This window comes from Seriola lalandi, unplaced genomic scaffold, assembly GCF_002814215.2.
Source record: "Seriola lalandi dorsalis isolate HSWRI2012SDOR001 ecotype SW California unplaced genomic scaffold, Sedor1 jcf7180002054939, whole genome shotgun sequence".
Classification (NCBI taxonomy): Eukaryota; Metazoa; Chordata; class Actinopteri; order Carangiformes; family Carangidae; genus Seriola; species Seriola lalandi.
This window is the reverse complement of record NW_019525659.1, coordinates 173,164-187,202: the sequence shown is the minus strand read 5'-3', so window position 1 is coordinate 187,202 and position 14,039 is coordinate 173,164. Positions and strand designations below refer to the sequence as shown.

The 14,039-nt window shown below is 39.1% G+C and overlaps 1 protein-coding gene across 1 annotated transcript in view; it reads left to right on the top strand.

The window, feature by feature from the left end:
• The window catches only part of dcc (DCC netrin 1 receptor), a 211,243-nt gene that overhangs the window by 123,250 nt on the left and 73,954 nt on the right, over positions 1 to 14,039 (top strand). The window contains exons 12-15 of the mRNA XM_087171665.1: positions 1,091 to 1,232; positions 4,865 to 4,975; positions 6,553 to 6,747; positions 8,336 to 8,431. Coding sequence (XP_087027791.1) covers positions 1,091 to 1,232; positions 4,865 to 4,975; positions 6,553 to 6,747; positions 8,336 to 8,431 — 544 coding nt within the window. The remainder of the gene's footprint in view (positions 1 to 1,090; positions 1,233 to 4,864; positions 4,976 to 6,552; positions 6,748 to 8,335; positions 8,432 to 14,039) is intronic.

The following is a 14,039-nucleotide window of genomic DNA, read 5'->3' as shown; positions in this document are numbered from 1 at the left end:
TGGAAATAAATCATGTACTCATCCCGGCAGTAGCCCCCGTGGCACTCAAAATTTCCCTGGAATTTTCTAGTTTGATTTCTGCTGTTGAAACAGAGACGAATAAGACAAATATTGAAATAGTGAACATTAGTTTTCTAATAAAAGACAGATTTAGTTTAGTTTTTTAGTTTTTTAGTTTTCTCATCATCATCATCATCATCATCGTCACCATCAGGATCCTGCTGGGAATGAAAGAGTCTTTGTTATTTTGTTATTTAGTGAGGTTTGTGAGACACATGACGTCAGTGGTTGGGCTGTTGACGGGAAGCCATGCAGCACAGGTTACCATGGTGATCTACCCCAGTTAATAGTGAGCCAGCTTCATGATACCAGAAAACCTGAGACAGGCCCAAAGATGTCTTGATAACCCACTAATCTCACTTCATGGTACAGACCCCAGATCAGTATCAGACTCATCTGAAGAAACATAGAAACACAGAAGCCAGAAGGGCTTCACTGCTGATTGCTGATCAGATTTACGCTCACTCCTGGCTCTCACACACACACACACACACACTCATAATGTTGCATTCATGTCATGTCTTTGTGACACAAAATTCACAGTCTGAAGTTGTTCTCTTAGGGGTCATTTAATAACTCTCGTGTTTTTAAAATGTTGAAATAGTTTAAATTTCAAAACCCTGAGTGTGTTCATTGTGGTCATTATAAAGCTAATAGTGGTGTGTTTTTCTCATTCCTACACATCACATTTGAATTGGTAAGGGTTTAAACACAATGTTTTTCTCTTTTTAATTCTATATACCAAATGCAGTAAGTCAGTCATGACATGGGCTGTCAAACTGAAATTCACAGTGTCTGTCCCTCAACATGTCTGTGTATCAAATGTCATGTTGATGGGCAGAAGAGATACTGAGTAAACAACAAACAAAGACAATGAACAACTACAAGGAGACACAAAATGATCAAGTCTGAGAGTCTTCCTCCCATTTTGGAGGTGGGCCTTTTACTGTCTGTGTCCGGTCAGTGTCCTCAGTCAGATGTTGTTTTTCAGTTTAATTAGTTTAATTATTTTTTCTTAATTATCTTTCAGAGCATCAAGGTGTCATGGCAGCCGCCTATGCGTAGCGCCCAGAACGGCATCATCACTGCCTACAAGATCAAATACAGGAAGACCGGTCGGCGTGGAGACCAAGAGGCCATTGAACCCAACAACTTCTGGTACCTGTTCACAGGTGAGGCTCTGCAAGGGAGTTTATTCTTTTTGTTTGTTTGTTTGTTTGAATTCAGGAAGTTCAGGTTAATCATTTCCTCTCGTTCATCAAATATTACTCAAACAAAAGGACACAGAGCATTTGATTAGATTCATATACAATTGGATCTCTGGTTAGTCTAACAATGATGCTCTATGATACAGAGGAATAGGAAATATCAGGCTTTTGATACACAGTCACAGTTTTTAGTCAGATCACTTGATTGATGGTGTTACTTTTTTAATGGGATTTGTTGACAATAAGAAAAATATATATTTATCCTAATTTCAACTTCACTTTGTTTTTATCAAAAGGTAACCTGTGTAGTTTCCATGTGAGGAAAGAGAAATGTTCTCAATGATCCTGACAAACTCAGACTCAGATCCTATGTGTTCATGTTTTAGTGCATCTGGAAATGTGCATGTGTGTGGGTGGTGATACAGTAGACATTGTATGTGTGTATGTTCTTTTTTTCTCCTGTGAAAGAAAATCTGCATTTGCATGAGTTGACATCTGCATTTGTGTGTGTGTGTGTGTGTGTGTGTGTGCTTGTGTGCACATACATTCACAACTGCCACCAGCTATAATTTCAATTTGAGGTTTGCAGGATTGGAATGAAACTGATCTTCCTTTTCATTATTTTCCACTGGTGGTTATCTTCATCTGTCTGTCCATGCAAGGATTCATTTCCCAGTGACAGGTGTGTGTGTGTGTGTGTGTGTGTGTGTGTGTGTGTGTGTGTGTGTGATCCGATCCGCCTGCCGCAAACCTTGCTGTCAGCAATAATAACCCTTTTTACAAACAGAGAATACACAACTGAATTTCAATAAATAAAATAAAACCCTGCAGTTTCACTGATGAGATAAAAGGGTGACACATTTAACGTTCGTTCTTTGTTTACTCTTCAATATACGTTACACAGCAGACTTAACCCTTTAACGTTCTGCACAACCGTTTGGTAGAGCACACATTTTGAGTCACTATTTCTCATTTAAAAATGTGTTGAACTTAACTAACCCTGATTGAGCTGTCTCTTCCGAACGGTTTAGTTATGTTGTGCTAACAAAAACCACTAGATGTGACTGTGTCTTTAAGTAAGAACGAGAAAATTGAGTCTTAACGTAAAATTTTTTGTCTGAATTTTTAAAGGTAAGTTTCTATAGTCTTACTGAACAGAATTATGAAACTTGATGCAACAAAAATAAGTCTAATAAGGGTAAGATATATATTTTTTAAAACGTTCTTTACCAAACAGTCTAACTGTCACTTTATGGTAAAGGAAGAGAAACTAGCTAATGTAATTAAAATTGACTATTTACTATGAAATAAAAAAATGTTGATCATTCATTGTTGTTAAAATGACACATTTAATGATATTCCATTGCCATTTAATTGCAGCGATACAGGTAGTGATGCTAAGATAATAAATTAGCAATTTTCATGGAATAAAAAACTTATTAACATTCACTGTTATTAATATCACGGGCCTGGTGACAACATATGAGGATATTATACTGCCACTCAGTAATCGAAATTTAAAACTAATGTCCTCATATGTGGACATCATTTTTCTCAGGTCCCAATAAGCCTAAATAGCAAAGAATAGAGCTCGGGTATTAGGAGGTTAATGTTATTTCATTATATATTTGATGAAAAATTTATATATCAGTATGATTTGCAAATGTAACATAATATTCAAACCAGGAATGTTCGCAACATACAACAAGAAATAGAGTTGATCTACTGGCCAAAAAGGCTTAAGTGCTGTTACACCACTGGCCAAAAAACATTCGTGCTGTTGCATGACCAGCCCAAAAAAAATGTGTGCTGTTGTACCGCCACAGAGATGAGCAAGTTCAATTCATTTCTTGAAAAAGTTTTTGGTATTTGTAAATGTATTTATACTTTTACCATGAAGGGACTTCTCAACTGTTTGGTAGAGGTCTATATCTAAATAACTATGGGGTCTGTTAAAAAAAAAAGAGAGATATTATTATTGACCCAAGTAAATAAAAAAGCGCAAAGAAAAATTTTTTCCATTGCTTTTTTCTTGTAGAGGACATTAAAGGGTCAGTGACTATCAGAGGGCTGATCCTTGGCCATTTACTCTCTGGATCTTTGTTTTAGTGAAAGCTACAACTACAAGTTTCAAACTTTCAATCTTTAGATTATCTCTTTACACTTCCACCAAATTTGGAAAACAAAATATTTTACTAAATTAATAGAGTAAAACAATGACAGTGTAAAATCCTGCCATTAGAGGCTGCAGCTTTTTACAAGAACAATATAAACGTTTTGGAGAGAAGAAACACACCACTGGAGCTTTGTCCTTAGGGCAGCCATGTCTCCTATGATGTTTCAGCTAAATTGTATTATGTCTTTTATCAACATAATGAATATATGTTGTTAACTTGCGTATTTAGCAAGTCACAAATATGTTGATACTTAATGTATAGTGACTCCAGCTTTAATAAAGTATGCTATGGATCTGTTCAGACTCTTCTGATCTGGTCTGGTTTAAGACACAAAAGGTTTATTTACATTTAACCAAAACCACTAATATTCACTAAGTGCTTTTGTGGCCTTAACCACTAATGGGACTCTGGATGTAAACATCAGTACACCAGCCCTCCATCTCCACCACCTCCTGCTGACTGCTGCTGCTTCATTCATTCAAAAGAAACAAAGAACAGTGCGTCTGAACAAACTCTCAACACAGTCAATGTTTCCTAACAAATGTATTTACTGTTAGATTTAGGTTTAATTGTACATAAACATAATTTCTAGGAGACAGGGTCATCTCAGGGCAGGGCTGCAGGAAAGGTCATGTGATCATTCAAATCTAAATGGTAAGTCTTCTGCAGAGGAGGAATCTGAATCTGAGGAAAACTGTGGAAAACTGACACAAAATAACAGTTTCATCAAAAGATACAACACTGTGCCCATTGATCAGAAACATAAAAGTAGGAGCCTCTGGTTCCTGAATTAACTCAAACCAAGTCCAAGTCCTAAACTTTGTATGTCAGGACCTTAAAAAGTCATTAAATGCCCTTTACCAAATTAAATTTAACTTTAAAGACAAGTAACAATAGCATCCTATATTTAAAGACATAACAAAAGCCTGTTTAAAAATGTATTTATTACTTAAAAATATAATCAAAACCAAATGAATGAAGCGTTTCTTCAAACCTTTTAAGATGAATGTTTTGCATTTGTTGTATGTTGTTGATGCGATGTTCGATACCCATGAGTCTCAACTGCTGTTACTATTCAGGAGAAGCCAGGCAGAAGAATGAATCAGACATTTAGCAAAGAAGAATGCTTCATCATTACAGATGAAGAAAACATTTCTACCTGACCATCACATTACACTGCACCATCACTGGTCCAGGACACTCCAGCGTTTCTGTGTTCATCTACTATGTGGTCACTGTTAAATAAATAGTGAAACGGAAATTTATTTGTTTATTTGAAACAGAAAAAAACATCTATGACAGTGGAGGTGAACAGCTGTAGAGTTTACAAATGATTCAGGTAGTTGTGGAGACATGACCTCTCTGCCTTGCTCTCTCTCTCTCTCTCTCTCTCTCTCTCTCTCTCTCTCTCTCTTCCAGGTCTGGAGAAGGGCAGTCAATATAGTTTCCAGGTTGCAGCCATGACGGCCAATGGTACGGGTCCGGCCAGTGACTGGTACACTGCTGAGACGCCGGAGAATGACCTGGATGGTAAGAACAGAGAGAGAGAGAGAGTGTGTGTGTGTGTGTGTGTGTCTGTGTGTGTGGTAACATCAGTAATCTGTACAACAGCATGTAAATACCTCCAATGTCCCAACAAGCACATAAATATTTAATCAGTTAAGGGCTGAGATGGATGGATTGAGGGAAGATTCGCCTCTGGGGGGGGGGAACAATGAGAAAGGAAAGCTGGAAGGAGGAAGGGAAGGCGGAAGAGAGAGGAAATGAAAATAAAGTAGCAGAAAAGATATTTTCGTGCAGAGAAATTAGAAGTTGCATTTCCAATTTAATCAAAAAGACAACAGATAAGAGATATTTAAAGCAGAGGGTAACTCTGTACTTTATGATCATTTCTAAGCAGTATAAAATGTAAATGTAAATGGAATGAAATGGATTATAAGATCATTGGGTACAGTAGATGCATACTGTTGCATATCACTGTTGGTTAAAGATCAATGGTACAAACAGTAAAACTTTAGAGTGTTTTTTATACCGTTAAAAGATGAAATTCCTTTCCGATAGGAGAAGTGCTGGTGCAAAGATACTTTGGGGTTTCCTGTCTTTGTTTTAGTCTTCAGATGGAGTTATACTTTAATTCTGCTTCAAGCTGTTCTGCCTACAGTCCAACACACTCCTGGACAAAGTTGTTGCGACATATAAAGCACAACATGAAGGCGGAATAAATAGCTGGACAAATATATTGAGGTTATGAGAAGATTTAAGTCTTTATTAATATATTTGTCAACAGCTACAGGACACCCATTAATGGAGTATAAACAGATAATGAAGGATCATTTATTAAAACACAGCTGTGATAATCTAGAATATGTCTTTACAGAAGTTATAATGGTTGAGAATTACTGTACATTCATAAATATTTAAAAATCTCCTTGCATGTGCTTCAAACCTCATTATAGTCTGATTAAAAACATTTGGAGAATATGTTTTTTAGGTTTTCATTTAGAAATTCTATGAAAACTTGACTCTCCTGCTAGAACAACCATCAGCTGCTGTAAATGACATATTCTAAAAATATACAAGAAACAAGAAAGCTAACAAACATCATTTCTAGCACATTGATGAGAAAAGCTGATGTGAGGCTGCAGCTCAGAGGAGGATGTTCTGATCAGCAGTAAGGTGCTGAGATAAACAAAACAAAAAAAAACATGCAAACACATCCATGCTAACTGTATTTCCAGGCCGGGACAGAGGGAGACGGAAATCTAATTTCAATGGATTATCACTCAATAAAGTGAGATTGAGCGTCTCCCCCCTGAAGACCAAGAGCCCGCTAATCTGATCTAATCTGATCTAATCTGATGCTGAGGAATAACACAAAGTGTCAGGCTTTATTAGGGATTAATACACATCTAACAGGGTTAGCATCTGTTAGCTAAGGCTGCTCTAAGTACCTGCTACTGCAGCTACAAATCAGGGTAGCTTTAAAACTGCTGGTGGTGGAGGCCAGGCACGTAGCCAGGACTACAGCAATACTGAGGAGTCCTAAGAACTACAACCCCATGTAATATTCTTCTTTAGTGTAATGTTCTATGTTAATGTTTTTGCAGAGAGTCAGGTCCCGGACCAGCCCAGCTCTCTGCACGTCAGGCCGCTGCCCAACAGCATCATCATGTCCTGGACTCCCCCCCTCAGTCCCAACATCCTGGTCCGTGGTTACATCATCGGCTATGGAGTGGGAAGTCCTTACGCTGAGACGGTCAGGGTGGACAGCAAGCAGAGATACTACTCCATCGAAAACCTCGGTGAGGACGGAGTGGGGAAGGGGTGGGGGGTCAATAAGAAGACTGATAGCAGTTCGATCTCTGTCCCTCCAATAAAGAGACAGGTCCAAGAGGTGTTTAGCCTAGTTTAGAACAAAGGGGAAACTACTGGCTAGTTCCATTAAAAGAAACATATACGTTTTATGTTACATTACTGTTAAGACAAAAATAATTTCCATGAACGCATTACGGAGACATGTGTATCTCAGTGTGAAAGATAAAAAAAGAAGAGTTAAATTTACCTTAAAGTGGTTACTAGATCTGCTACAGGGGCACATGGTAGAGCGAGTACCATTTAGGCTCAGTCCTTACCGCAGTGGCCCGGGTTGGAATCCGGGTCAAGGCCCTTTGCTGTATCTCCTCTCTCTCTCCCCAACTTTCCTGTCATCCTTTCACTATACAAATAATAAAGGCAAAAAGCCTGGAAAAAAAGATCTGCTGCAGTTGCGATAGCTAAAGTGAGATAAGATAAGATTAACCTTTATTGATCCCTCGTAGAGGAAATTCAACTGTGACACAGCAGCACAAAGGAATAACAGCAACAAGGGGAAATGTGCTTAGAAATGAAATAAGAATACAAAACAGAATCTAAAATGAATAAGATAAAATAGATTATATGAAATATAAAAACAAATAATTAAGTGGTTGTGCAGTATTAGTAGCTTGCTAGGTTACACCCAGATTCCATAGTTCACATTTTTATGGGGAATTATGGACTTGTAAATAAACATGAACTTTAAGTTCTCTTTCAAAGCCCTCTTCACACTGGCAGGAATTAAATACTGGTGGAAAAATACTGAATCATTTTATTTATTGAGTCCAAAAAAAACTTAACATGCCCCTGCCAACAAAGTGCCAATATTGACACAGCATTCAACTTTTTCATTAATTCATTATGATGATGAAATCTCCATTTAATTACAATCAATAATTTGAAGGAATTTAACGAGAAAGCTGCTTGAGGTGGAAATCTGATTGAGAGAGGTGGAAAAAAGGAAACATCCTCTCCAGTGACCACAACAAGCAATTTGCATGGCAAAGAAGACAATAACAAATTGGGTGAATTTTTATACGCAGATGAAAATTCCTGTCTCAGGTCTCATAATAGAGGAGTAATGGAAAAATAAAATCCAGCCATCATGTTGCATGCACACTTGGGAGCGAGCGCACATATGTACATGGCATTTATAATTCATAGTGATCATTAATTCATGTGGCGAGGCGTCTGGGGAGGGGAGCTGACGTGTTTCTTTAACTGATGTGAGCATTTGACGCCACAAGGAGAGAACACGCAGCATCATCACATCAAGAGTGAAGACAAACCGCTGCATGACAGTGTTCATATGTCTCCAGTCATCGTGTCTTCACATCCATCTGTTGTCTACATATGTGACAAAGTCAGGCCAGGACTGAAGGAGGGAAGGAAGTCTCATCCTTAACACCCGCAGGAAACAACTTTCACCATTTCACTGAGTGGAAAAAGTTACATCTTCAGATGATAATATATGTTGTGATTGCTAAATATGATTTCAAATTTCTCTCTCTGTCTCTCCGTCTCTCTCTCTCTCAGAGCCAAGCTCGCACTATGTGATTTCCCTGAAGGCGTTTAATAATGCTGGAGAGGGAGTTCCTCTGTATGAGAGTGCAGTCACTCGATCTCTGACAGGTAGGATCACAAACAAGTCACTGATTATAATCACAGTAAGTACAGAGTTGATGTGTTCACATACGACAGCGTGATATGAAGGAGATATGATGATATGTTCCATATCAGTCCAGAACACGATGGTTGTGTCAGAATAAAACTGCTGTGACTGCTGTGTGTATGATGGTTATGTGGCCATAGTATTAATATTAGTAGTGACAGTAGAGATATCAGTATCAGCAGCAGCAATATCAGCTATACCGATACTGGAAGCAGGATTATCCGTGGTACTTTTAGAAACAGTATTAGTGGTAGGGGTAGCTGTAGCATTAATATTAGTAGAAGAAGAAGTAGGTGGAAAAGCAGAAGCACTAGAATACTGGAACACCTTGGAGCACTAAAAGTAACAGTAGTAGTATTAGCAGTATTAGCAGTGTCAGTCGATGTAGTAGCTTTTTTCAACATATATTGTTGGGTAGCAGTAGCAGTATGGGGCGCATTAACAGCAGAAGAAGAAGTAGCTTAAACAGTACACACACACATACGTGCGTACGTGTGATTCATAAATCTAACCATCAAGTTTTATCTGTTTTTGTTATTCCTTTTATTTTTTCCAAATTATTTTTTGGGCAGGTTTCGCCTTTAATGTCATAGTGATAGTGAGACAGTGACATGAAAGTTGAGGGAGAGGGAGTGAATGACATGCAGCATTGGGCCCTGGCTGGATTTGAACCAGGCCACTGCGGTAACGACTGAAGTGGTATGCACTGGGTGAGCCACCAGGGCGCCCATGACAATTTACAAGGTGAGATACATTAAAACTATTGCTAAAATAGTGTTGGTCCGATAATTATGTTTCACCAAATCTCTATATTATTAATAAGTAACTGATGGAAAATCATACATACAGAGAAAAAAAAAAAAAGTTTCATAATGGACAAAAACAGATAAAACAATAATAGTGAATCATACTAGGCTGATGGTGTGATCTACGTTTAGATAAACAGCTGGTTTTCTTGGTTTTTCTTGGTTGGAGAGTTTAGGTGAAGCCTGGCCATCCAGAGACACGTGAACGTGTATCTGCATGTACAGTCACAAGGATGCACACACAAGCGTACATATACACACACGCCTGTGTGTTCGGAGTCACACACAAACGTGCATCTGCATGGCTGAGTTGTAGAAATCACACACACGAACACACACACGAACAGACACACACACACACACACACTGGACTTATAGTAAATAATCACAAGTACGTGCATCTCGTCCTCAGCCCACATAGTGTGTTTGTGTGTGTGTGTGTGTGTGTGTGTGTGTGTGTGTGTGACTCATTAGCTCTTCCTGCATACTATGAGCTGTAGAAGTGAGATAAATGAAACACATCCAACTCTCAGCCAAGTTTCATCTTATGAATTAAACAGCCGACCCTCTGCTGCTCACCCAGCAGCCTGCAGCTGACATAAATCCTTTATTACTCTCATAAAAATGCCACATTTCTGAGATTTTTCAACCCTCATCATCGGATGATAGTGACAGGAAAAACCAGCAGCAGAGGCCACTCAGCTCACCACAGTTTTTTAAACCTTCATTACAGGATGTTTTCATGGAGAAACATTCAAAGACTATTTATAACTGATGCTTGTTGTCTTTGATGGAGATTTCTGTAAGAGAGGAAGGCGAAATGAGGAAGAAAAGCAACAGAGGGGAGATGAAGGTGGGATATGGAACTAGCTGTGTGGGAAAGGGAGACTGGGAGAGGGGGGGCAAAGAGAGTAAGAGGGACATTTGATGGACTTTAATAAAAGCTCATGGAAGGAAGAGGGAAGCAGAAAAAGACAAGAGGGACAGAGAAGAGCAGCGAAAGAGGGTGTGATGATGGAAAGGAGGAAACAGAAGGAGAGATTTAGGATTAAAAAAGAAAGAAAGTAAGTTCCATATTCACAGACCAGACAACAGCTTGATAAACGTTCTGCCAGATCACTCATGGTTCTTTTTGGAATCAACCTAAGAGTTCTTTAAAGATCCGTAGAGAAACCATTGGGCCAAATATGTGTGGTGTGGTAAGTAAACCTGTGGCTGTGTAAAGTCATCAAGACTGATGGTAGTTAATGGACATAGATAGATGTTCCTGTCCAGATGTTTTCAACCATAGACTGTATATAAAGATGGACACCCACAAGGGTTCTGAAGCTCAGAGTGAGCTGCTCCAACGTGCCATCTTGCCAGTGTCTGACTCTGCTCCTGGCTCCTAGCTAATCCAAAAAGGTCAAAGGGAAGGGGCATGTGTGGAAACTTCGGTGCATGCTGGTTTGTGGTGAGCATACACTCAGCCACCTGTTCCTCAAAGATGCGACGCCCTCATTTATACATAACTTTAAACCTTAATAAAATGTAAACAGGTGAGTTATATAAACAATTGTCATGAAGGAGGAAATTAGCTCTAGAGACCAAAACTGTTTTGTACCAGGCTGTAAACATGTTTATTTCTGCTGTAAAGTTGGACATTTTAACATGGGAGTCTATGGGGACTGACTCACTGTTGGAGCCAGACTCTAGTGGTCATTAGAGGAACTGCAGTTTATAGAGACGTATAGACATGGCTGGACATTCATAGAAATGTGTAAACACTTGTGGGGGTCATTTGAGGTTCTATAGAAATACACAGTCACATCTGGAGTTCTTTAGAGATACATAGGAACATATGGAGTTCTGCAAAGATATGTAAACACATTAAGAGTCATACAGAGATTTAAAAACACATCTGGAGTGCTGTAAAAATACACCACTACATTTGAAGCGTTGTGTAGATTTAAAGAAAATATGATAAGAAATATGTTAACAAGACTGGAGACATACAGTCTAACATAGATTTGTAGTGTGAAGGTTAGGAGTTGATAAGTTGAGACAAGGTCATCAAAGGTCACACACAGACACACACACATGCTAGCAGAGACTGAATTTCTCATCAATTTATGGTGGCAGGCTACTGGAGCTTTTTTTATAAGAGCTTTAAAAATGGCTCGTTAACCACAGGATCCTTGTTAATAGACTGCCTCGTCCTCGCCTCGTCGCCTGCACATCGCACAGACAGAACTGATCCTCAACCAACCGCCAAGCTCACATTTAATCAACGACTGTAGGACCGCAGAGAGAGGGAGAAGAGGAGAGGAAGATGAGGGAAGGGATAAGACCAATACAGTATGTAAAGATGGAGGGAGGATGAGGAGGAGGAAGAGAGGCAGAGACGAAGTGTAAGGGACTAAAGAAGGAGGGATGGAAGGTTAGAGGAAGAAAGGAGGGGGAAAAAAGGTGATATGCAGAATGGGAAGGAGCACAAAAATGTGGAAAGGAAGAAGAAACGAGAGCAAATGAAGGATGTAATGAATGTAAAGAGTAAAAGGATGGTGGCAGAAGGGAGTAGAGGAAGGAGTGCAGTAGAGGAGGTGTCCAAGTGTCCTCATCAGTATTCTGTCCTGAGCACAGCTTAATTGTGATGCTGGACGACCAGTTTAACCACGACACCGCCTGCTGCAGCTCACCCCATACACCCCCTTCATCAATCTCTCCCTCTCTCTCTCCCTCCCTCTCTCTCTATCTCCCTCAGTATCTCACTCATCAGTCTCTCTCTGCGTTGGCCTCCAGCTGTACATCTTTCTTCAACAGCCGCACATTAGATGTCAGTGTTGATTCTCCCAGTGGTCTGGTTTACACTGCAGACACAACAGGCTCAACCTGCTTCCATCTCTGCAAAGTGATGCTGCCACTGCAAGAACTCATGAGACTGTAGTTTCCGCTCTGAAAGTCAACACCACAATGCTGCATGTTCATTATTCAGATGGTGTAGACAGTGGCAGAGAAAGCGGAACGTACTGTGCTCCAAGAAAACACAAGCAATTTGAGAAAAAAAAATTGCAAATGAAGAAAAACTTCATGGTGGGAACATGGTCACATCATCAAAAAGAAGGTGAGACAGGTCAAGAAACATGAGCAGTCAGCAGATCTAACGGAAAGAAGAGAAAATCAGACTACTTTTATTTCTATTCATGCCTTTGCTCGCTTGAGAGAGGAGCATCTAGGTGTCCAACTCAATTTGTGTCTAATTCATCATCATCATTAGCATCACATGAATGTGCAAAGCTTCTGTCATCAAAACCCTCCAGTGTCACAGAAAATGCTGCTGACACCCAGGTGCTACGCCATTATGTTACTGTGACATGAAGCTAATGTGTCTAATTGTGTCTGTGTTTAATCATAGTAATATTGAGACAACAGCACCATCTTTTAAAAACAAATCAACATGACTTGCTCACTTGCATTCAGCAGCTGATGACAAACTGGTGCTCTCCTCCATGCCGAGGGTCTGAGGCCCTGAGATTTCAACACACTGGGGGCATGAAGATGTAATCCTAGATGCAGGCGCCTGAGTTCGAGTCCAACCCGTGGCCCTGTGCGCCATGTCATTCTCTCTCTGTCTCTCTCACTCTCTATCAGAAGTGATGAACCGCACTGGGACACACTTGTTATCCAGCGTTTTTAACTTCAAAAGTCACAGTTGGACAACAGCAAGTCCCAGCAAGTGTTGATTTTAGCAAAGCAACTACCTCAATCTAAATGGTCACTCTCAATTCTCAGTCTACTCCTTGTCATGTGTTAACTAACAGTGAAACAACATACAGATGCCCAGTAGTCAGACTTACCTTAGAAAGTAAGAATGTTTTAGAAGGAAATGCATTTCCTGCTGAAAATGCGTGTGAATGCTGAGGGCTGAATGAGATCGTTGTAGCAATGCTCAAGAAGCTGAAGCAATGACTGAAGATTAAAAGCAGAAATTGTAAGCTGGAGGTTGAATAGCATAAAATGGTTGAAAAAGACCTGAATTGTTGATGAAAAGTTTTACAAACAGCACAAAACTCGACAAAAATGAACAAAATGTACAAAACAGAAAAACATCAAGTTTACTAAGTTTTCTAAATGTTAAACTGGAGGAGCTGCAGTCCATGCTGTTGAAACAGTTGAAAGCCAAATTATTCACTGCCTTAATAAAGTGAAGAATTAATGATGATGAAAGATGAACTGTATCGTAAACATTAGAAACTTATATTTAAGATATCAATAAGCTGAATAATTTCTTAATAGCTGAAAGTGTTGTGAACAGTTTAAAGTTTGAATGAAGTCTGTAATGCTAAAGTAGCTCAAGCAATGGCTGAAGATTAAAAGCAGAAATTGTAACCTGGAGGTTGAATGGTACCGTGCTTTAAAAAATTAGATGCCAAAATATTAGACTTGAGGAGCTGAAGTCCCTTAGCTGCAAAAGCTGCGAACTGAAACATGTTGTTGAAACACTTGAAAGCCAAATTATTTACTGCCATAGGTGGAAGTAGGAATACAATGCTTTAAAAATGTGAATAAGTAATCATTAGTAATATGAACTGCATCCTAAATAGTAGAAACTTTAATTTAAAATATCAATCAACTGAATAATCGCTTAATAGCTGGAAGTGTTGTGAACACTTCAAAGTTTGAATGAAGGATTTAGCTGAAAGTATGCTCAAGTAGTTGAATTTTAAAGATATAGAAGTTATGAAGGATTGAACATCGTCTCCTTTCACTTACACTGTAAAAA